Genomic DNA, 26,464 nt, shown 5'->3' on the forward strand with positions numbered 1-26,464 from the left:
CATTCACTCTCCATTCATCAAATCTACACTGAGTGTACAAAACATAAACAGACTGACCAGGTGAATCCAGGTGAAAGCTTTGATCCATTATCGATGTCACTTGTTAAATCCACTTCAATCAGTGTAGATGAAGGGGAGGAGACAGGTTAAAGGATTTTTAACCAATGAGATAATTGACAAATTTAAGTGCCTTTGAACGGGGTATGGTAGTAGGTGCCAAGCGTACCGGTTTGTGTCAAGAACTGCAAAGCCGCAGGGTTTTTCCGCGCTCAACAGTTTCCCGTGTGTATCAAGAATGGTTCACCACCTAAAGGACATCCAGCCAACTTGACACAACTGTGGGAAGCATTGGAGTCAACATGGGCCAACATCCCTGTGGAACGCTTTCGACACCTTGTAGAGTCAACATGGGCCAGCATCCCTGTGGAACGCTTTCGACACCTTGTAGAGTCAACATGGGCCAGCATCCCTGTGGAACGCTTTCGACACCTTGTAGAGTCAACATGGGCCAGCATCTCTGTGGAACGCTTTCCACACCTTGTAGAGTCCACATGGGCCAGCATCTCTGTGGAACGCTTTCCACACCTTGTAGAGTCAACATGGGCCAACATCCCTGTGGAACGCTTTCCACACCTTGTAGAGTCAACATGGGCAAGCATCCCTGTGGAACGCTTTCCAAACCTTGTAGAGTCCACGCCCCGACGGCAACAGGGGGGAGGGGCGTTCTTAATGTTTGGTACTCTGTGTATATTACACACGAGCACCGGCTCTGTAGTCTCCCTCCTTAATTTAACGGGGGTAAACCTGGAGAGTTGATGCATCACGCATTACTTTATGTGCTTCTGTCTGAACGAAGGGGATGGGTTCCAGCGCAGCATGGGAATCTAGATCTCCTACATTAAGTTACCAGGTAAGTTTACAAGACTTGTTAATTGGTCAGACAGAAGAATGAGTGCAACTCTTTGCTCCCATTTATCAAATACATGCAAACAACGCCCTTTCAGAAGTTGGCTAAACTCAACATTTATTGTGAACACGCATTGTAGGATTTTATTGATAGACAATGATACAGAGGCCCAAATATACAAGTTCAGTAGTAAAAATCCATGTTTACGGAGCGAGAGAGAGAGAGAGATCAAGCTAATGGCAGTAGCACAAAGCAATAGATGTGATCATGTGGTGGAATAAAAGCTCAGAATATATGACCGTATTTCCATAGAGATAGAAGTAGGATCATATAACCAGGAGGATGCTGCTTGGTAACCATGTTTACATGAGAGTATCTCTACGGTGCTGCTCAGACAGATTGTTGTGAGAGAAGGGTTGGACACACAACACAGAACTTGACTGGACCTGACACACTTCTCCCATTTGGAGCGCATCAGGACGGTACAGTGCCATGCATCAATGGGAAGCTGAGTGAAAAGCAGGAAAAGAGGTGACCTTTTCACACGAACAATACAAAAAGTCCACGACCGATACTTTTCAATGATTATGGTGATGAAATTCATCATATGATTTTAAAGGTGATTTCCAAAATTTCCAGTAAGATCTACTGTATCCTACATGCTTTAACAGAGAGTACACACAAATACCTCAGAGTTATAGCAGCTATTTACAAATGATTGAGTGACATCAGCTAACCGCTAGAATATTTAGTCCAATGTCCTCTCCTCGAATGCTCCATCCATCCATGCCTTCAGCGGTGGGTGCAGTAAGTGGGTGAACCCGTCTCTCCTCGTTTACCTCTGATGTTTAGAGACTAGGAGGATCGAGAAAAAGACGTTTGATATTCAGGGATAGAGTGCCAGGCTCTATGCCCCAGCCTCTATGGGCGCCTCCAGGGCTTTGATGTGCACGCTGGGCAGGCCGAACCAGGATGGGGGCAGCTCCTTTCCCTGGCCAGCACTGTCATCCTGGAACTTTATGTTGAGGTAGAAGTCTCCAGTGTAGAGGAACAGGAGGGCGCCCATACACACAGAGTTCTCTGTGGGCTTCACCTAGGAAAACAACACAAAAGAGACATTCAGAGTGCCTATGGATAGCTAACTCATTGGAGAATAGTTTCACCACCAATCACACACACGAACATGCGCGTACACACACACACACACACACACACCGTGTCTATGTAGAAGGTGTTAGATCCTATGAAGGTGACTGCGTCCTGTAGGTCATAGTTCTGAACTCCGTTCTGGTAGTCCTGGAAGGGAACCACGGTCAGGGCGAACGGTCCGACCGCGTTCTTACTACGATTGGTCAGTTTCACCTCCAATGGCACGGCGTCGCCCACCCTACAGTCGGCGATGATGTCACAGTCACACGGTTTCCCGTTCACCACCACGTCTAGAGAGAGAGGGAGTTAGGGATGAACACCTACATATCGAGACATTGTTTCAATTACCACATGGAAGCATAGATTGCTGTGTGCACAGTCACCTGCTGTAAAATAATTTGTTCCTCTATGAAATATTAGTGCTTGGTTGGATTTGAGGTTTGACTACTATTTCTGTAATTAAACACATTATCAGTATGGTTGTCTTGAGACAATCTGTAGCTTTGAAAATAAAAGCAAAATGAGGGCCGCAACTGATACCAAGTCTTTTAGATAGTAAGGAATGAATTTGTGAACAGAAGACAGACTTGTGGAGATCTTAAACGCGTCATGGAACAATTTCACTCAACATGTATTTTTCCCCAATCACAGGCGTGTCTCTCTCCGTCTCCTCAACAACCTGCATTCACATCTCAGAATGACCCACCCTCAGAGCTCGTTCTCTCTCTGCCGTTTCCATTCCATTTGCATTCATGAAAACACTATACGCAGCCTTCACATGTGTAGACATGTCTCGCAGCACATTGTAACTGGTGTGGGAGCAATAGTTTTAAAGGCGCTTTTATTTAAATTAACGGAGAGCGAGGGAGCTCTGGGGATTAAAGGAATTCAGACTGCACCCTATCAATCTCACGCATGACTCATTTCTGTCAAGAAGGGACAAATGAGATGGTTGGAAAACCACCCCTCCCCTCATTCTACTCCCATACTCTCACAGAGAGGCACTCTCTCTCCCCTCTTTCTGCCTCTTCTCTCTCCCTCTGCATCGCCCCTCTCTGACATGTCCAACTGAGTTCAATTAAGGTGTAAATTAAATTTCTCTAAAGTGTGGCCAATCCAGATATGGCACTGTTTGGTTCAGGTGGAACCACCATGTTTGTTTTCTATAATGAGCTCTATGGTTCTTCTGCTCCTCTGGGTGGGGTCAGAAGATGAGGGAGAGAAACACACACACACAAGTGCAATGCCTTGTGGCCGTAGTTAGAAGTGCTACTCAGAGCCATTGAGACCATGTGACATGAAAGAGCCGGGTGTGGGTGTGTGTTGGGGTGCGTCCTCTGCTGTGGTGTGTTGTACCACAGATTGCGGAGCCTCACAGGCAGACGTACACAGACAGGGAGCCTGAAGACTGGAAGGAGCTACCAGAGAGCTGAGCCATGCCACACTGAGCCCCCTCCCTAGTGAAACAGAGCCAGGGTGTCCCACTCCAGGGAATCTTCAACTTTACCACAGTGCTATTCAGCTATACATCTAAAGCTACAGTGTATGTTGGAACCTGGAACGACACATTCAGCTATACATCTAAAGCTACACTGTATGTTGGAACCTGGAACGACACATTCAGCTACACATCTAAAGCTACACTGTATGTTGGAATCTGGAATGACACATTCAGCTACACATCTAAAGCTACACTGTATGTAGGAACCTGAAACGACACATTCAGCTCCAGCTAGCTATACGTCTGCATTGTCAATCTACCGAGCAGTCTTTTAACTCACTGCAATAGACTAAGCTACTTCTTTCAAAAACCGAGAATACATACACAGAGGTTCTCTAGAGGAGAACGTTGTATGTCTCTCTGTCTGAGAAAAAGTTGTCTCCAAAACGAGTTGTGATGGAATGTGATTGAAAGTGTGAAACGAGAGGGGGAGACGACTGAGATAGACGACAGTCAAGTCAAACAGTAGTAATGTGATCAGTACAGAGATGTCACCGTCAACATTACCACTACCCCTGAGTAGGAGAGGGTTTTTCTGGTAGGAATCCACTCTCAGTTCTAACTGGATTCTACAGTGTCTAATCCAGATGATTTTCTTGTCTTTTTAAAAGCCAGGTAATTATTTGGTGCAATTATGCTAAACATGGATCTGTGAGTATTTGAATAGTTCCTTTACCATATTGTTCATGATATTTGGGCTTTAGTGTCTCCACAGCTTGGAGGGACCTGTGGGACTTAACAATACACTCCTACAGTACACAACATTCATAGGTAGGAGATTCTAACGTGACACCTTTCCAATTGTTTAGAGTTAGTCGTTCAAAACTGCTTGGTAGGAGATGTGCAAATTACAGGTACAGTTGTAAACAGGGTTGATGAATTCCAGCACATTCACTAGTGAATAAAAGAGGAAGGCAAGTGTGAGATGAGCTGAGTCACAGGCTGGTTTCTGTCGGGGGGCTGGAACATAATCATAATCATTTGGAAACTGAAAATTGACCACAACTAAACCCCAAATTAGATTATATTTGAAAATACCAGTGATTTGTAGCTGAACTCCTGGTGATTTGAGTCTTTTTTTAAACTAAAAACCTTTGGGGGCCCAGATACAAAACACTTGCGGGCCGCCAGTTGCCAACCGCCAGTTGCCAACAGTTGCCAACTCAATCACCGCCTGAACATTTACGACACAAACTCCTGTTAACTCCTCTCTCCTCCTTGGTAGTCCATACAAAGCCTGAGTGACTGAGGGAGTCATTGAGGTAATACTTCAGCTCAACTCAAGAGTTAAGTACAGCCTGCAGTGTGAAGGGAGCCCAGGGTTACAGAGGAGGAACCTGCAGTGAAGAACTAATGGCTATCACATTGACAGTTCTACCTCAGACCTTGTATGCCTTTCAATGAAGTGCTTAGCCATGCTGCACCATTATAAGTGGCATAAAAAAATATGCCACTTTAGGGGCTACATACAGTGTCTTTCTGTATTCAGACAGCATCATAATCAAGACCTCCAGGGGTTACTGAGCACCGATGTGTGAGCGTGTTCGCTGAGTGGATTCCACGCTGTTCTCTTCCACCGCCATGATAAACATAACATGGTCTCTAAATAAGTAATAGACTCTGATTGGTGTTCCTCTTAACCAATAAACAAAGGGAAAGCGAAGAAACCCAGGCCTGTGATTGGTTGACTGGACAAGGCACCCAGCATCTTGTTCCATCTTCCCCAGAGAAGAATGTGACAGATTTATCCTTAATAGCATACGCTGCATAGTGTGTGTGTGTTTACCGTGCGTCTGTTAAACACTACCCCCCATCAGTCCCTGCCCTGCATGGTTCTCAGTGCTAGACAGGTGTGTGATGTAAACAAGGTGATTAAACCATGTGTGTGATTTAAGTCTTTGGGGGTTTGAGTAAACACACCTCACCCTGTCACCCCAGGGCCGCAGTGCTGAGAGGATGAAGTGAAGCAGAATGAATAGTTACATTAAAAGACCATGTTTTGTTACCGAACAAGAAGCCACCTATAACAGGAGAGAGAGAGAGAACAAACGGTTCCATTTCCTCATTCTCATACTGGTGTATTAGAGGGAGGGAGGGAGAGAGGGAGGAACGGAATGGTGAGGAAAGAGGAGGAATAGAAAGGTTGGGAGGAAGGAGGAGGAGCCGTCTTGACAGAAGAATTGTACTAATAAAACACCAAACACAGACATATAAACACATTCCAGCAGACTGGGTAGTGGGGGAATAGAGACAGAGAGAGAGAGAGAGAGAGAGAGAGAGAGGGAGACAGAGAGAGAGAGAGAGAGAGAGAGAGGGAGACAGAGAGAGAGAGAGAGACAGAGAGAGATAGAGAGAGACAGAGACAGAGAGAGATAGAGAGAGACAGAGCGAGAGAGATAGAGAGAGACAGAGCGAGAGAGAGAGACAGAGCGAGAGAGAGAGCGAGAGAGAGAGAGAGCGAGAGAGAGACAGAGCGAGAGAGAGAGAGAGAGAGACAGCAGAAGAGAGAGAGCGAGCGAGAAAGAGCGAGAGAGAGCGAGAATGAGCGAGAGAGAGAGCGTGACAGAGACTTCACTGCAATTAAACACACCACTAGCTACAACAGCTGCTCCCTTTGCAGTCGGAACAAGTGGTCTGTAGCTTTCTTTTTTTTGTTGTTGCTGTGGCCACACTCTACTGCGGAGGCAAAGAGCTGCGCTGCGGCGTCACCACAGCAACCAGGCTTGGCCCCAGCCAGTGCAGGGCAGAGAGAGAGATATAGGAGAGAGGGCTAGATGGAGGAGAGAGAGCGAGTGAGGGAGAGAGCGTGAGCGGGAGGGAAAGAGAGAGGGAGAGAGGAAAAGAGGGAGAGATAGTGAGCGGGAGGGAAAGAGAGAGGAAGAGAGAGTGAAAGAGAGAGGGACCTGCTGAAGACACTACATTACAATATGAGTGAGGATATCACTGATCAAAACTAGCGAGTCTGTGAGATAAAACAAACCTCACAGCGTCTTTTCTCTACTTCTATGTGATAGAAAAATAACGTGTTTACCTGATTTGTTTGATATTAATAGTTAGCAATTAATACTTAACAAATAGGAAGACATTTATGTTCTTGTTTAATTGTGTTTCTGTAGTTAGTCTGGGCGTATGGTCAAGAAATGGGTTTTGCTAGAGATAGCGTGAGCTGACAATGACTTGGTGATAAAACCTAAAGCTGGCATTCCATAGACAAGATGTGGTGTGTGTGTCCCGAGACAGAGATAGCTTGGAAGAGTTTAGAAAAACGCCCCACTGTCTCATCATCCTGGCATCTGGGAAACTAAGCCGGGTTGGAAAAAGTCTGACTAAGCACTTTTAGGTCCTATATAAGATCTAGTTTTTCATTTTCATTTAGGCACTCGGCCCAAGACTGTAGGGTTGACGGTTTTATTATTGCAATAACGAACCGATATTGAATAACGATGATAGTTGAAGAAATGACAAAGTATCTCTCACTTGATTAGAATATTCCAGCACATCAGATAAGGTCTCCTCTCTAGGAATTAGTGCCAATTCTCCAGGCTGAGTGTGAGTGAACGTGCGCGCGCGCGTGTGTGTGTGTGTGTGTTCAGTGGCAGTATCACCAGGTTGATTCAACACAGCAGCATGATGGAGTCAGTCAGTCATATTCGATGGGAAGGAGACTGGAGGACTCAGCAGGAAGACAAAGATGCTGCTGCTGCATGGCAGGACATTCTCAGTGCATAGCTTCTCCCATGGGGGTTCTCTCTTACATGATGTCTGCGTCTTTACTACTTCTAAATACTAGCTATCACCTGATTCTGCTAGGTCAGGAGAGACCTTTGGTCATGTTAAGGTAGCTGTGTAGTTACCCAGGTGGTATGGTTCTATTTATGATGCCTTTCAGGCTAAATCAAGAAAAAAAAAGAAAAACAAATACTATGTGGACCCAGGTGTGGTAGCAAGGCCTAGTACGAGGCCTAACTACAGGGAACGTTTAATAGTGCCCAGTAACCCCTTTAGGCCAGGGTCCTTGATGCATAAACTGATGGGAGCCTGAGTGTGCTGGCTGTCTAAAGGTTGGTTGGGATGTGTGCATGTGTGTGTGTGTGTGCCCGTAAAAGGTTGCGGTGTGGCGTGGTGTAACTAAAAATATCCCCACCCCCAGCGCCATCTGGCCCTTTACAACTATCGCCATAACAACCAGCAGCACTACTTCTGTTGTCTTTCACCACCATGAACAATCAGCTTTTAAAGGTTCAATCTGTTACAGCGGGAGGAGAGAGGAGAAGAGGAGAGAAGTTAGGGAAATGCAATGTTTTGTCTTCACAAGCTAGGTTTCCATCCAATTACTGACAGATGGTCATCCAAATATTATAAAAGAGCGGTGTGTTTCTACCATACTGACTTGTGGCTGATAAAAAAATCAGTACGTGATGACAAGTACTTTTTCGCTTAAATTTTTATGTACCGACTAAAAACTGTTGCGTTAAATAGCAAATGTACTCTGGTCTTGGTACGTGCACGCTAGCCAACACCTCATTGCTACAGTGCGGGTAGGCTGTGCGGGTAGGCTGTGCGGGTAGGCTGTGCGGGTAGGCTGTGCGGGTAGGAGGTGCGGGTTGTCTAGTCTACATGGTGAGATTATTATGGATAAGAGAGAGAATCATTGTATTTATCAAATGGCAGTCAAGCATCGATCATCATGTCACCAGACTAATATCCTTGATATTTATTGGAAAGGAGTATCAAGCTTATCACGTGCACTTGTGAACTTCCTCATAACTTATTTCATCTGTAGCCTAACAAACTGCATGCTCTGAGTTGTAGAGCGAGAGAGACAGAGAGAGAGACAGAGAGAGTAGAGAGAGAGAGACAAAGACAGAGACAGAGAGAGAGACAGAGACAGACAGAGAGAGTAGAGAGAGAGACAGAAAACCGAAGAAAATTAACAATAATGACAAATGGTTTGATGAAGAATGCAAAAATCGAAGAAAGAAATTGAGAAACCTGTCCAACCAAAAACATAGAGACCCGGAAAACCTGAGTCTACGCCTTCACTATGGTGAATCACTAAAACAATACAGAAATACACTACGGAAAAAAAACAGCATGTCAGAAATCAGCTCAATGTAATTGAAGAATCCATAGACTCTAACCACTTCTGGGAAAATTGGAAAACACTAAACAAACAACAACACAAAGAATGATCTATTCAAAATGGAGATGTATGGGTAAACCACTTCTCCAATCTTTTTGGCTCTATAACAAAGAATAAAGAGCAAAAACATATACATGATCAAATACAGATCTTAGAATCAACTATTAAAGACTACCAGAACCCACTGGATTCTCCAATTACATTGAATGAGTTACAGGACAAAATAAAAACCCTCCAACCCAAAAAGGCCTGTGGTGTTGATGGTATCCTCAATGAAAAGATCAAATATACAGACAACAAATTCCAATTGGCTATACTAAAACTCTTTAACATCATCCTTAGCTGTGGCATCTTCCCCAATATTTGGAACCAAGGACTGATCACCCCAATCCACAAAAGTGGAGACAAATTTGACCCCAATAACTACCGTGGAATATGTGTCAACAGTAACCTTGGGAAAATCCTCTGCATTATAATTAACAGCAGACTCGTACATTTCCTCAATGAAAACAATGTACTGAGCAAATGTCAAATTGGCTTTTTACCAAATTACCGTACAACAGACCATCTATTCACCCTGCACACCCTAATTGACAACCAAACAAACCAAAACAAAGGCAAAGTCTTCTCATGCTTTGTTGATTTCAAAAAAGCCTTCGACTCAATTTGGCACGAGGGTCTGCTATACAAACTGATGGAAAGTGGTGTTGGGGGTAAAACATACGACATTATAAAATCCATGTACACAAACAACAAGAGTGCGGTTAAAATTGGCAAAAAACACACACATTTCTTCACACAGGGTCGTGGGGTTAGACAGGGATGCAGCTTAAGCCCCACCCTCTTCAACATATATATCAACGAATTGGCACGGGCACTAGAAAAGTCTGCAGCACCCGGCCTCACCCTGCTAGAATCCGAAGTCAAATGTCTGCTGTTTGCTGATGATCTGGTGCTTCTGTCACCAACCAAGGAGGGCCTACAGCAGCACCTAGATCTTATGCACAGATTCTGTCAGACCTGGGCCCTGACAGTAAATCTCAGTAAGACCAAAATAATGGTGTTCCAAAAAAGGTCCAGTCACCAGGACCACAAATACAAATTCCATCTAGACACTGTTGCCCTAGAGCACACAAAAAACTATACATACCTTGGCCTAAACATCAGCGCCACAGGGGCGGCAGGGTAGCCTAGTGGTTAGAGCGTTGGACTAACCGGAAAGTTGCAAGTTCAAACCCCCAAGCTGACAAGGTACAAATCTGTCGTTCTGCCCCTGAACAGGCAGTTAACCCACTGTTCCTAGGCCGTCATTGAAAATAAGAATTTGTTCTTAACTGACTTGCCTAGTTAAATAAAGGTTAAAAAAAAGAAGCTGTGAACGATCTGAGAGACAAGGCAAGAAGGGCATTCTATGCCATCAAAAGGAACATAAATTTCAACGTACCAATTAGGATTTGGCTAAAAATACTTGAATCAGTCATAGAGCCCATTGCCCTTTATGGTTGTGAGGTCTGGGGTCCGCTCACCAACCAAGACTTCACAAAATGGGACAAACACCAAATTGAGACTCTGCACGCAGAATTCTGCAAAAATATCCTCAGTGTACAACGTAGAACACCAAATAATGCATGCAGAGCAGAATTAGGCCGATACCCACTAATTATCAAAATCCAGAAAAGAGCCGTTAAATTCTACAACCACCTAAAAGGAAGCGATTCCAAACCTTCCACAACAAAGCCATCACCTACAGAGACATGAACCTGGAGAAGAGTCCCCTAAGCAAGCTGGTCCTGGGGCTCTGTTCACAAACACAAACACACCCTACAGAGCCCCAGGACAACAGCACAATTAGACCCAACCAAATCATGAGAAAACAAAAATATAATTACTTGACACATTGGAAAGAATTAACAAAAAAACAGAGCAAACTAGAATGCTATTTGGCCCTACACAGAGAGTACACAGCGGCAGAATACCTGACCACTGTGACTGACCCAAAATTAAGGAAAGCTTTGACTATGTACAGACTCAGTGAGCATAGCCTTGCTATTGAGAAAGGCCGCCGTAGGCAGACATGGCTCTCAAGAGAAGACAGGCTATGTGCTCACTGCCTACAAAATGAGGTGGAAACTGAGCTGCACTTCCTAACCTCCTGCCCAATGTATGACCATATTAGAGAGACATATTTCCCTCAGATTACACAGATCCACAAAGAATTCGAAAACAAATCCAATTTTGAAAAACTCCCATATCTACTGGGTGAAATTCCACAGTGTGCCATCACAGCAGCAAGATTTGTGACCTGTTGCCACGAGAAAAGGGCAACCAGTGAAGAACAAACACCATAATGACATTTGTAATGTCTTTATTGTTTTGAAACTTCTGTATGTGTAATGTTTACTGTTAATTTTTGTTTTTCACTTTATATATTCACTTTATATATTATCTACCTCACTTGCTTTGGCAATGTTAACACATGTTTCCCATGCCAATAAAGCCCTTGAATTGAATTGAATTGACAGAGAGAGTAGAGAGAGACAGAGAGAGACAGAGAGAGATAGACAGAGAGTAGACAGAGAGAGTAGAGAGAGAGAGACAGAGAGAGAGCGAGAGAGAGAGAGAGGGAGAGAGAGACAGAGAGAGACAGAGAGAGACAAAGAGAGAGCCTGAGTAATGTAAAAATTGACTGGCCCCTGCCTGACTGACCCTCTCGCTTATCAACTAGAAAAAACATAAACCTGCCTCTCTCCTCTGAATGGTTGTCATTTTGGATGCTGGCTATAGACAGACCTGCTTATTCCCAACATAACAATATGAGAGAGCTTTAATTAGTAGAAGTTCTATGAAGCATGACTAATACTGCACGCACGCACGCGAGACAGTTAGATGCCGAAATATCATACCCCCCCAAAATGCTAACCTCCCCTGTTATTGTAATGGTGAAAGGTTAGCATGTCTTGGGGGTTTGATATCTGTAACTTTCTCACTCATCATCATTACAGATTCTATCAGGACTACATGTAATCATGGTATCATCCACATGAACGTAGAAGTGTTTAGAAACATATTCCATACTTATTTACAATTAAAGCTCACTGGAGTGTTTAAATAGTGTTGCCGTCTCCACACGCAACAGGGATGTTTCCCTTCTTCCACTGTGGACTCTCTGTCTATAGATGCAGACCTCTTTGGTCGCCGTAGCACCAGCACCCCATAATACTGTACGTAACAAGGAGATGGAGAGAGAGTGGCCAGATGCCATTGGATACCACTGGCTCCAATCTAAAGATGGAAATGTAATTTGTTGTGTCTCATTTGATCCCCCTCTCCGACTCTCCTTTTTCTACTTCAGTCAGAACCAATTGAGGCAATTTCCATGTATAATTATCTATTCTATTTGGGGCTTCCTGAACTGGCAGCGTCTGGTCGTTTGTTATTCAGTCCAGATCGGCCATCACAGCCCCAGAGGGAATGTGTTCACTGCATACTACTAGCAGGCTACATTTATTCCAATAAATGGTTGCTAAGAATAGAATTGTTATGCGTTCCAAGTGGCACAGCGGTCTAAGGCACTGACCCGGGTTCGATCCCAGGCTGTGTCACAACCGGCAGTGACCATAGGGCGGTGCACAATTGGCCCAGCGGTGTCCGGGTTAGGGGAGGGGCTTTACTTGGCTCGTGGCGCGCCAGAAGCCTGCAGGCTGACTTCTGTCGTCAGTTGAACCGTGTTTCCTCTGACACATTGATGCAGCTGGCTACCACTACCATGTTAAGTGGGCGGGTGTTCAGCAACACGGTTTGCCGGGTCATGTTTCGGGGACGCATGGCTCGACCTTCGCCTCTCCCGAGCCCGTTGGGGAGTTGCAGCGATGAGACAAGATCGTAATTGGATGTCACAAGATTGGGGAGAGAAAGGAGATAAAATACAAACAAATAATATCAACTATTGTTAGACAATGCAGCGCAGCACACCCACACACTCCGAACTAACAGGTCAGTTCTGTGTTTCCCACCTCAGTGGTTGAGGTTACGATGTGGTGAAGGTATAGGCTGATTCTAAATCTGTGCCTAAGGGCAGCATTTACCCACAACAGAGCCCAAACTGCAGTAAACATTATTCAGCCTGGTTCAGAACCATGGACAGCTCTGGGTAGCCTACCTCCTTCAGTCCTGCCATAATTACTGAGTCAGTGCATTTTCCTTCAAGAACCATCATAGCAGATGTTTATGATTCAAGTCAGAATCAACCAAGAAAAGTTTAAATGGTCAGACTTTCACAGTTTGGCTAGGTACCGTTGTATCTGAGAGGTATGCCACTCAGAAAGAGGTAATTCAGGGGTGGGAATTAAGTAACTAAGGCCCTGTTAAAAACAAAACCCTGCACTTCTTATGACGGATATTTGTGAATAACCAAACAGTGCTTCCCAGACACAGCAAAGTGAGAAATGACTATGAACAGCTGATTCTCTAAGGGGTAGGTAGGGAAGAGAAGAGCGGTGAGAGAGAAGTGAAACAGGATTATTGTATTTTATTAGGGAGAGGACCGAGTCTGCACCACCACTGCTGCTGAAACCTGCTGAAATCAATGTTTGACTGTCATTTCACAATTCGATTTAGGCTAAAAGCTGTGTTTGTTCAGATGGGCTTTCAAAGGGGACCCGTCACAACATGAGGCTGTTATTACTGTGATGTTTGCATGCGGAACATTAATTTGTGATGATGTGTGATACTCATGATATGACATCATCCTCCAGCACAACTTCCCCCTCTGTTCATAGCAGTCTATTCATGCACAATAACACAGACCCCCCCAGGCATCCAGTCATTAGGCTACAGCCAGAATCACAGGTTGGAAAACCAGTGTCATATTCTTATTCTCTAAAGGCCAAACAAACAGTAAACAAACAGCTTTCAGCATTTTCCAAATTACTTTCATTAGCGTTATCGCCACCCTTCTGAGCTGCTTTACCCCCTGCATCCCTGATAGAGTCAAAGTCCAACTCTGAGGACTCAGTGTTTGGGCCGTGACAGTATGAAGCCAGTGATTTATGTCAGAGCTGAACCGAGCAGAGCGGGAGAGCTAGGCGCTGAGGATCCACTTGAGCACAAAGCAACGAGCCATTCGCTGCAAAGCCCTGTTAATCACATAGATATAAAGAGAATTCAAATGATTCCCTATTTCCCCAGCAGACTACAACAGCCACAGTGTTCTGGGGTCTAGAGAAATGACAACAGATTTCAAAGGCCAGATTGTAGGGAGGAATAATGAAGTCAAAAAGGGCTGTTTGACTAACTCTAATGTGATTATCCAGCTCTTTCTAACATCCAGACCAGAGGTAGGCAACACTGGGCCTGAAGGGCCACTTTATGTTTTTGAACGAACTAACCTGGAAGACCAAATGTGTTGAATTTAGTCAATCACTGAACCGGCCAATTAGCTCAGTTGGTCTGGTGTGGTGCCTAGTTGGGACAAAATCCTGCAGTACCAGCGGGACTCCAGGAAGAAGGTTGCTTAGCCCTGATCCAGAGAATTCTATAAAGGAGACAGCATGGATCACTTAAAGTAAAACAGCTGAAAGATAAGCCTATCCAATGTGTTTTACCTAGCTATTCTTACGCTTCAACGGCCCAACATGACACCGTCCGTTGTTCTTCTCCCACCATTAACATGGTCCAACATGGTTTTGGCATGGTCCAACATGGTTTTAACATGGTCCAACATGGTTTTGACATGATCCAACATGGTTTTGACATGGTTCAACATGGTTTTGACATGGTTCAACATGGTTTTAACATGGTCCAACATGGTTTTGACATGATCACATATGGTTTTAACATGGTTCAACATGGTTTTAACATGGTTCAACATGGTTTTAACATGGTCCAACATGGTTTTAACATGGTCCAACATGGTTTTAACATGGTCCAACATGGTTTTGACATGATCACATATGGTTTCAACATGGACCAACATGGTTTTAACATGGTTCAACAAGGTCATGACATGGTTTTGATATGGTCCAACATGGCTTAACATGGTCCAACATGGTTTTGACATGGTCCAACACAATTTTGACATGGTCCAACATGGTTTTGACATCGTTTAACATGGTTTTGACATGGTCCAACATGGTTTTAACATGGTCCAACATGGTCACACATGGTTTTAACATGGTCCAACATGGTTTTGACATGGTCCAACATGGTTTTAACATGGTCCAACATGGTTTTAACATGGTCCAACATGGTTTTAACATGTTCCAACATGGTTTTAACATGGTCCAACATGATTTTTACATGGTCCAACATGATTTTTACATGGTCCAAAATGGTTTGGACATGGTCCAACATGGTTTTGACATGGTTTAACATGGTTTTGACATGGTCCAACATGGTTGTAACATGGTCCAACATGGTCACACATGGTTTTAACATGGTTTTGACATGGTCCAAAATGGTTTTAACATGGTCCAACATGGTTTTAACATGGTCCAACATGGTTTTAACATGGTCCAACATGGTTTTAACATGGTCCAACATGGTTTTGACATGGTCCAACATGGTTTTGACATGGTCCAACATGGTTTTGACATGGTCCAACATGGTCTTAACATGGTCCAACATGGTTTTAACATGATCACACATGGTTTTAACATGGTCACACATGGTTTTAACATGGTCACACATGGTTTTAACATGGTCCAACATGGTTTTAACATGGTCACACATGGTTTTAACATGGTCCTAACATGGTCCAACATGGTTTTAACATGGTCACACATGGTTTTAACATGGTCCTAACATGGTCCAACATGGTCTTGACATGGTCCAACATGGTTTTGACATGGTCCAACATGGTTTTAACATGGTTTTGACATGGTGCAACATGGTTTTAACATGGTCTTAACATGGTCCAACATGGTCACACATGGTATTAACATGGTCACACATGGTATTAACATGGTTCAACATGGTTTTAACATGGTCCAACATGGTTTTAACATGGTCCAACATGGTTTTAACATGATCCAACATGGTTTTAACATGGTCCAACATGGTTTTAACATGGTCCAACATGGTTTTGATATGGTCCAACATGGCTTAACATGGTCCAACATTGTTTTGACATGGTCCAACATGGTTTTGACATGGTCCAACACAATTTCGACATGGTCCAACATGGTTTTGACATCGTTTAACATGGTTTTGACATGGTCCAACATGGTTTTAACATGGTCCAACATGGTCTTAACATGGTCCAACATGGTTTTAACATGATCACACATGGTTTTAACATGGTCACACATGGTTTTAACATGGTCACACATGGTTTTAACATGGTCCAACATGGTTTAAACATGGTCCAACATGGTTTTAACATGGTCACACATGGTTTTAACATGGTCCTAACATGGTTTTAACATGGTCACACATGGTTTTAACATGGTCCTAACATGGTCCAACATGGTTTTGACATGGTCCAACATGGTTTTAACATGGTTTTGACATGGTCCAACATGGTTTTAACATGGTTTTGACATGGTCCAACATGGTTTTAACATGGTCTTAACATGGTCCAACATGGTCACACATGGTATTAACATGGTCACACATGGTATTAACATGGTTCAACATGGTTTTAACATGGTCCAACATGGTTTTAACATGGTCCAACATGGTTTTAACATGGTCCAACATGGTTTTAACATGGTCCAACATGGTTTTGACATGATCACATATGGTTTCAACATGGACCAACATGGTTTTAACATGGTTCAACAAGGTCATGACATGGTTTTGATATGGTCCAACATTGTTTTGACATGGTCCAACATGGTTTTGACATGGTCCAACACAATTTTGACATGGTCCAACACGGTTTTGACATCGTTTAACATGGTTTTGACATGGTCCAACATGGTTTTGACATGGTCCAACATGGTTTTGACATGGTCCAACATGGTTTTAACATGGTCCAACATGGTCTTAACATGGTCCAACATGGTTTTAACATGATCACACATGGTTTTAACATGATCACACATGGTTTTAACATGGTCACACATGGTTTTAACATGGTCCAACATGGTTTAAACATGGTCCAACATGGTTTTAACATGGTCACACATGGTTTTAACATGGTCCTAACATGGTTTTAACATGGTCACACATGGTTTTAACATGGTCCTAACATGGTCCAACATGGTTTTGGCATGGTCCAACATGGTTTTAACATGGTTTTGACATGGTCCAACATGGTTTTAACATGGTCTTAACATGGTCCAACATGGTCACACATGGTATTAACATGGTCACACATGGTATTAACATGGTTCAACATGGTTTTAACATGGTCCAACATGGTTTTAACATGGTCCAACATGGTTTTAACATGGTCCAACATGGTTTTAACATGGTCCAACATGGTTTTGACATGATCACATATGGTTTCAACATGGACCAACATGGTTTTAACATGGTTCAACAAGGTCATGACATGGTTTTGATATGGTCCAACATGGCTTAACATGGTCCAACACAATTTTGACATGGTCCAACATGGTTTTGACATCGTTTAACATGGTTTTGACATGGTCCAACATGGTTTTAACATGGTCCAACATGGTTTTAACATGGTCCAACATGGTCACACATGGTTTTAACATGGTCCAACATGGTTTTGACATGGTCCAACATGGTTTTGACATGGTTTTGACATGGCCACACATGGTTTTAACATGGTTTTGACATGGTCACACATGGTTTTAACATGGTCACACATGGTTTTGACATGGTCCAACATGGTTTTGACATGGTCCAACATGGTTTTGACATGGTCCAACATGGTTTTGACATGGTCCAACATGGTTTTAACATGATCACACATGGTTTTAACATGATCACACATGGTTTTGACATGGTTTTGACATGGTCACACATGGTTTAAACATGGTCACACATGGTCCAACATGGTCCTAACATGTTTTAACATGGTCCAATGTTGTTTTAACATGGTCCAACATGGTATTAACATGGACCAACATGGTTTAAACATGGTCCAACATGGTTTTAACATGGTCACACATGGTCCTAACATGGTCCAACATGGTTTTGACATGGTCCAACATGGTTTTAACATGGTTTTGACATGGTCCAACATGGTTTTGACATGGTCCAACATGGTATTAACATGGTCACACATGGTTTTGACATGGTCCAACATGGTTTTGACATGGTCCAACATGGTTTTAACATGATCACACGTGGTTTTAACATGGTTTTGACATGGTCCAACATGGTTTTGACATGGTCCAACATGGTTTTGACATGGTCCAACATGGTTTTGACATGGTCCAACATGGTTTTAATATGATCACACATGGTTTTAACATGATCACACATGGTTTTAACATGATCACACATGGTTTTGACATGATCACACATGGTTTTGACATGATCACACATGGTTTTGACATGATCACACATGGTTTTGACATGGTCACACATGGTTTAAACATGGTCACACATGGTCCAACATGGTTTTAACATGGTCCAACGTTGTTTTAACATGGTCCAACATGATTTTAACATGGTTCAATGTTGTTTTAACATGGTCCAACATGGTTTTAACATGGTCACACATGGTTTTAACATGGTCCAACATGGTTTTAACATGGTCACGCATGGTTTTAACATGGTCCTAACATGGTCCTAACATGGTCCTAACATGGTCCAACATGGTTTTAACATGGTCCTGCATAGTTTTAACATGGTCCTGCATAGTTTTAACATGGTCCTAACACATGGTTTAGCATGATCACACATGGTTTAACATGATCACACATGGTTTAACATGATCACACATGGTTTAACATGATCACACATGGTTTAACACTGTCCAACATGATAGCATCCATTGTTCTTCTCCTACATGATACATGGTAACATCAACCTACATTCCACTCTGAAGACCCTTAAGAACATTGGGATTCTAGTCGTTTCACGAGTTACCTTTGCACAGATCACATCTAATTTAAATCTGGATGTATTTTGTTCATCAGTCTTCAGCCTAAAGGAAAGTATTAGTATTAATGGGAGACTTCCTTCCGCATGGAGGCTGACTGTTATTCCTTATTCATAAAGGGTACACTACCGCTCATTATCGCTGATTAATGTTAGCATGCTACAACATGGCTTAGACAAGAGAACTCATTACACTTCATTTTGGTCTAAAATAATGTTCATAGAGACAGTAGTTGATGATTAACATGGCTTTGCCTTGAGAACAGCCTCAATTCGTCGGGGCATAGACTCTACAAGGTGTCGAAAGCGTTCCACAGGGATGTTGGCCCATGTTGACGCCGATGCTTCCCACAGTTGTGTCAAGTTGGCTGGATGTCCTTTGGGTGGTGGACAATTGTTGATACACACGGGAAACTGTTGAGTGTGAAAAACCCAGCACCATTGCAGTTCTTGACACACTCAAACTGGTGCGCCTGGCACCTACTACCATAAACTGTTCCAAGACACAAATCTTTTGTCTTGCCAAATCACACTCTGAATGACACACAATCCATGTCTCAATTGTGTCAAGGCTTAAAAATCTTCTAACCTGTCTCCTCCCCTTCATCTACACTGATTGAAGTGGATTTCACAAGTGGCATCAATAAGGGATCATAGCTTTCACCTGGATTCACCTGGTCAGTCTAGGTCATGGAAAGAGCAGGTGTTCTTAATGTTTTGTACACTCGGTGTATAACATCAGTCTACGATGAGACGGTGTGTTTCAGTGAAGTAAACAGTCTACTCTACAACACAGTCAGAGGAGCAGCATGAATCTCTAAAGACAAACAATAACAGGCACTCAACAACAACAGAGATAATTGTTTTCATTGTATTCATTCAACGCACATATGAAATGCATTATCCTCCGGGGTACCATACAGGAGAACAGATAAAGTCATCAACTATCACTATCAAATGTTTGCCAACTGGGAGAGTATAGCAGTTCACTGAGTTGGAGCTGTATTGTGTTGTAAAAGGATCCACCTGTTTTTCCTACAGTATGACATCATTTCTCTCTTCAAGGCTGGAAAAATAAACAATAGCATGGACAACGGCCTGCCATTATCCCAATACACGCACAGGCCTGCCAATAACTTAATACACTGGTGAGCGAGCACGCACGCACGCATCAGGGGAGAAAGAGGAGAGGGGATGGAGGGATCAGGGGAGAAAGAGGAGAGAAGAGAGGGATCAGGGGAGAAAGAGGAGAGAAGAGAGGGATCAGGGGAGAAAGAGGAGAGAAGAGAGGATGGAGGGATCAGGGGAGAAAGAGGAGAGAGGATGGAGGGATCAGGGAGAAAGAGGAGAGAAGAAAGGATGGAGGGATCAGGGGAGAAAGAGGAGAGAGGATGGAGGGATCAGGGAGAAAGAGGAGAGAAGAGAGGATGGAGGGATCAGGGGAGAAAGAGGTGAGAAGAGAGGATGGAGGGATCAGGGGAGAAAGAGGAGAGAAGAGAGGATGGAGGGATCAGTGGAGAAAGAGGAGAGAAGAGAGGATGGAGGGATCAGGGGAGAAAACACCATCAGCGCTGATCCAGCTTTATTAAGCTACAGGAAGTTTCACCTGGGTGGATCAGTGAAGAACATGGCGAGCTGTCATACTCTGCACGCACACACACGCTATAAAAGCACACTGATTTCCTGCCTTAATACATTTCCCCACACCCCCTCAAATGATGCAAATGAGCCACTTTTACCTTTGATATTACTCCTTAATACGCAGACATACCTTAATGCACAGCAACAAGTCCTTCACGTTAAAGACAAAGACAACGGGCCTCCCGAGTGGCACAGCGGTCTAAGGCATCGCTGCAAACCCGGGTTCGATCCCGGGCTGTATCACAACCGGGCGTGATCGGGAGTCCCATAAGGCGTCGCATAATTAGCCCAGCGTCGTCCGGGTTAGGGGAGGGTTTGGCCCAGCATCGTCCGGGATAGGGGAGGGTTTGGTCTAGCATCGTCCGGGTTAGGGGAGGGTTTGGCCTGGGGGGCTTTACTTGGCTCTTCGCGCTCTAGAGACTCCTTGTGACGGGCCGCCCGCCTTCAGGCTGGGTTAAGCGGGTGGGTGTTAAGAAGTGGGGTTTGGCGGGTCATGTTTCGGAAGACGTTTGACTCGACCTTTGCCTCCCGAGCCCTTTGGGGAGTTGCAGCGAAGAGACAAGATCAAAATGTAAAAACAAGAAAAAGTCAATGGAGGCAAAACCAAGTCTAGCTTTGGTTCCCTGAGCTAATCTTCATTTAGCATTAGCCGTTGGTTCAATGAGGCCTGAACTTCAATTTGATTTAGCCTACAGGAGACGGGAACCTCTTTCTCTCCCATGGAGGGACAGACAGACAAGTTGAAAGACAGACAGACTACGCTACACCACACAGGTCAGAGTCAGGGAGCGGATGCATACCAACTAGTCCAAGCATCTTCATTTGAAAAACTCATTAAGCCACTTGATTAAGGAAACCCTTTAATGTATTTCTGAGGATGTCACAAAGTGAAGCGCACCAAGACATCACGATTTGACGCAATCAACTTCTTCACCAGCGTTCTTATTACCAGTCAGTAAAGTGGATCCTTGTCTCCTTCCACCACCTCCTCTGGATCAGTGCCTGCCTTACTGTGGGAGGAGCCCTGCCTGCCTGAACTGTTACGGTCGTAACACACTCACACTAACCACTCCTAGTGAGGCTGCAGCCGCATGTAGCCATGCCAGTCTGCCAGAGGATCTCCTAAATGAGTGTCATCAGTTGTGTAAAGATATTGGTAGAACTAAATCCTGCTGACATGCACACCCTGAGGCCACAGTGCGCTGGCGAGCATCAGCACATATCGTTATCCTGCTCCTGTTTTTAGGTCTGAGGAAGGGAACATTTTTAAGGACAAGTGATGCTTTATTTCATCCTGCAGTTCAGCAATGTGGCATCAGGCTGCCTGTGTGTGTGTGTGTGTGTTATCAGGTGGACATTCCACTCATCCCTACTTATAATTTGTCAGCTGGTTAAGCAGTAATAGAGCACTTGGCTACTGTTTCAAATGTGTTCCAAATGTGGGCCAACTGTGAGTAGGTGATAGTACCACATTTGCTTCCCAAATGTGGGTGAATTTCTACTTTCAGGGAAAGCAGACATTCACCTAATTTATCATTGACATTCATGTCCTTTGTGGGAACTAATCTAGGGGTTACATATGCTGTGATAGTGGTATCTAGAGGTTATATATGCTGTGATAGGGGTTATATATGCTGTGATAGTTTATTTATTTTTATTTTATTTCACCTTTATTTAACCAGGTAGGCTAGTTGAGAACAAGTTCTCATTTGCAACTGCGACCTGGCCAAGATAAGGCATAGCAGTGTGAACAGACAACACAGAGTTACACATGGAGTAAACAATTAACAAGTCAATAACACAGTAGAAAAAAGGGGAGTCTATATATACATTGTGTGCAAAAGGCATGAGAAGGTAGGCAAATAATTACAATTATGCAGATTAACACTGGAGTGATAAATGATCAGATGGTTATGTACAGGTAGAGATATTGGTGTGCAAAAGAGCAGAAAAATAAATAAATAAAAACAGTATGGGGATGAGGTAGGTGAAAATGGGTGGGCTATTTACCAATAGACTATGTACAGCTGCAGCGATCGGTTAGCTGCTCAGATAGCAGATGTTTGAAGTTGGTGAGGGAGATAAAAGTCTCCAACTTCAGCGATTTTTGCAATTCGTTCCAGTCACAGGCAGCAGAGAACTGGAACGAAAGGCGGCCAAATGAGGTGTTGGCTTTAGGGATGATCAGTGAGATACACCTGCTGGAGCGCGTGCTACGGATGGGTGTTGCCATCGTAACCAGTGAACTGAGATAAGGCGGAGCTTTACCTAGCATGGACTTGTAGATGACCTGGAGCCAGTGGGTCTGGCGACGAATATGTAGCGAGGGCCAGCCGACTAGAGCATACAAGTCGCAGTGGTGGGTGGTATAAGGTGCTTTAGTGACAAAACGGATGGCACTGTGATAAACTGCATCCAGTTTGCTGAGTAGAGTGTTGGAAGCAATTTTGTAGATGACATCGCCGAAGTCGAGGATCGGTAGGATAGTCAGTTTTACTAGGGTAAGTTTGGCGGCGTGAGTGAAGGAGGCTTTGTTGCGGAATAGAAAGCCGACTCATGATTTGATTTTCGATTGGAGATGTTTGATATGGGTCTGGAAGGAGAGTTTAGAGTCTAGCCAGACACCTAGGTACTTATAGATGTCCACATATTCAAGGTCGGAACCATCCAGGGTGGTGATGCTGATCAGGCGTGCGGGTGCAGGCAGCGAACGGTTGAAAAGCATGCATTTGGTTTTACTAGCGTTTAAGAGCAGTTGGAGGCCACGGAAGGAGTGCTGTATGGCATTGAAGCTCGTTTGGAGGTTAGATAGCACAGTGTCCAAGGACGGGCCGGAAGTATATAGAATGGTGTCGTCTGCGTAGAGGTGGATCAGGGAATCGCCCGCAGCATGAGAAACATCATTGATATATACAGAGAAAAGAGTCGGCCCGAGAATTGAACCCTGTGGTACCCCCATAGAGACTGCCAGAGGACCGGACAGCATGCCCTCCGATTTGACACACTGAACTCTGTCTGCAAAGTAATTGGTGAACCAGGCAAGGCAGTCATCCGAAAAACCGAGGCTACTGAGTCTGCCGATAAGAATACGGTGATTGACAGAGTCGAAAGCCTTGGCAAGGTCTATGAAGACGGCTGCACAGTACTGTCTTTTATCGATGGCGGTTATGATATCGTTTAGTACCTTGAGCGTGGCTGAGGTACACCCGTGGCCGGCTCGGAAACCAGATTGCACAGCGGAGAAGGTACGGTGGGATTCGAGATGGTCAGTGACCTGTTTGTTGACTTGGCTTTCGAAGACCTTAGATAGGCAGGGCAGGATGGATATAGGTCTGTAACAGTTTGAAGAGGGGGATGACTGCGGCAGCTTTCCAATCCTTGGGGATCTCAGACGATATGAAAGAGAGGTTGAACAGGCTGGTAATAGGGGTTGCGACAATGGCGGCGGATAGTTTCAGGAATAGAGGGTCCAGATTGTCAAGCCCAGCTGATTTGTACGGGTCCAGGTTTTGCAGCTCTTTCAGAACATCTGCTATCTGGATTTGGAAAAAGGAGAACCTGGAGAGGCTTGGGCGAGTAGCTGCGGGGGGGGGGGAGCTGGGGGGGGGTGGTCGTATACTCCTTCCATTTCAATATTATCGCTTGCACAGTGCTCCTTGGGATGTTTAAAGCTTGGGAAATCTTTTTGTATCCAAATCCGGCTTTAAACTTCTTCACAACAGTATCTCGGACCTGCTTGGTGTGTTCTTTGTTCTTCATGATGCTCTCTGCGCTTTTGACGGACCTCTGAGACTATCACAGTGCAGGTGCATTTATACGGAGACTTGATTACACACAGGTGGATTGTATTTATCATCATTAGTCATTTAGGTCAACATTGGATCATTCAGAGATCCTCACTGAACTTCTGGAGAGAGTTTGCTGCACTGAAAGTAAAGGGGCTGAATAATTTTGCACGCCCAATTTTTCAGTTTTTGATTTGTTAAAAAAGTTTGAAATATCCAATAAATGTCGTTCCACTTCATGATTGTGTCCCACTTGTTGTTGATTCTTCACAAAAAAATACAGTTGTATATCTTTATGTTTGAAGCCTGAAATGTGGCAAAAGGTCGCAATGTTCAAGGGGGCCGAATACTTTCGCAAGGCACTGTATATGCTGTGACAGGGGTATCTAGAGGTTATATATGCTGTGATAGTGGTATCTAGGAGTTATATATGCTGTGATAGTGGTACCTAGGGGTTATATTTGCTGTGATAGGGGTATCTAGGAGTTATATATGCTGTGATAGTGGTATCTAGAAGTTATATATGCTGTGGTAGGGGTTATATATGCTGTGAAAGTGGTTATATATGCTTTGATAGTGGTATCTAGGGGTTATATATGCTGTGATAGTGGTTATATATGCTGTGATAGTGGTATCTAGAGGTTATATATGCTGTGATAGTGGTTATATATGCTGTGATAGTGGTATCTAGAGGTTATATATGCTGTGATAGTGGTATCTAGAGGTTATATATGCTGTGATAGTGGTTATATATGCTGTGATAGGGGTATCTAGAGGTTATATATGCTGTGATAGTGGTATCTAGGGGTTATATATGCTGTGATAGGGTATCTAGAGGTTATATTTGCTGTGATAGTGGTATCTAGGGGTTATATATGCTGTGATAGTGGTATCTAGGGGTTATATATGCTGTGATAGTGGTATCTAGAGGTTATATATGCTGTGATAGTGGTTATATATGCTGTGATAGGGGTATCTAGAGGTTATATATGCTGTGATAGTGGTATCTAGGGGTTATATATGCTGTGATAGTGGTACCTAGGGGTTATATATGATGTGAGAGGTGTTATAAATGCTGTGACAGGGGTATCTAGAGGTTATATATGCTGTGATAGTGGTTATATATGCTGTGATAGGGGTTATATATGCTGTGATAGTGGTATCTAGAAGTTATATATGCTGTGGTAGGGGTTATATATGCTGTGAAAGTGGTTATATATGCTGTGAAAGTGGTATCTAGGGGTTATAAATGCTGTGATAGTGGTTATATATGCTGTGATAGGGGTTATATATGCTGTGATAGTGGTATCTAGAAGTTATATATGCTGTGGTAGGGGTTATATATGCTGTGAAAGTGGTTATATATGCTGTGATAGTGGTATCTAGGGGTTATAAATGCTGTGATAGTGGTTATATATGCTGTGATAGTGGTATCTAGAGATTATATATGCTGTGATAGGGGTATCTAGAGGTTATATATGCTGTGATAGTGGTATCTAGGGGTTATATATACTGTGATAGTGGTACCTAGGGGTTATATATGATGTGAGAGGTGTTATATATGCTGTGACAGGGGTATCTAGAGGTTATATTTGCTGTGATAGTGGTATCTAGGGGTTATATATGCTGTGATAGTGGTATCTAGGAGGTTATAAATGCTGTGATAGGGGTTATATATGCTGTGATAGTGGTATCTAGAGGTTATATATGCTGTGATAGGGGTTATATATGCTGTGATAGTGGTATCTAGGGGTTATAGATGCTGTGATAGGGGTATCTAGAGGTTATATATGCTGTGATAGTGGTATCTAGAGGTTATATATGCTGTGATAGTGGTTATATATGCTGTGATAGTGGTATCTAGGGGTTATATATGCTGTGATAGTGGTATCTAGAGGTTATATATGCTGTGATAGTGGTTATATAGGCTGTGATAGGGGTATCTAGGGGTTATATATGCTGTGATAGGGGTTATATATGCTGTAATAGGGGTATCTAGAGGTTATATATGCTGTGATAGTGGTTATATAGGCTGTGATAGGGGTATCTAGGGGTTATATATGCTGTGATATTGGTTATATAGGCTGTGATAGTGGTATCTAGAAGTTATATATGCTGTGATAGTGGTTATATAGGCTGTGATAGGGGTATCTAGGGGTTATATATGCTGTGATAGGGGTATCTAGAGGTTATATATGCTGTGATAGTGGTTATATATGCTGTGATAGTGGTATCTAGAGGTTATATATGCTGTGATAGTGGTATCTAGAGGTTATATATGCTGTGATAGTGGTTATATATGCTGTGATAGTGGT

General features: G+C 43.5%; 1 protein-coding gene across 1 annotated transcript in view; it reads right to left on the reverse strand.

Moving 5' to 3' along the window:
* Positions 1–1,007: 1,007 nt before the first annotated feature.
* The window catches only part of LOC139373565 (trafficking protein particle complex subunit 9-like), a 314,072-nt gene continuing 288,615 nt past the window's right edge, over positions 1,008–26,464 (reverse strand). Inside the window, exons 24-25 of the mRNA XM_071114227.1 lie at positions 2,123–2,346; positions 1,008–2,000 (exon numbers count right to left, since the gene is read on the reverse strand). Coding sequence (XP_070970328.1) covers positions 1,815–2,000; positions 2,123–2,346 — 410 coding nt within the window. The 3' untranslated portion in view covers positions 1,008–1,814. The remainder of the gene's footprint in view (positions 2,001–2,122; positions 2,347–26,464) is intronic.

Source organism: Oncorhynchus clarkii, chromosome 18 (genome assembly GCF_045791955.1).
Source record: "Oncorhynchus clarkii lewisi isolate Uvic-CL-2024 chromosome 18, UVic_Ocla_1.0, whole genome shotgun sequence".
NCBI classification, from domain to species: domain Eukaryota; kingdom Metazoa; phylum Chordata; class Actinopteri; order Salmoniformes; family Salmonidae; genus Oncorhynchus; species Oncorhynchus clarkii.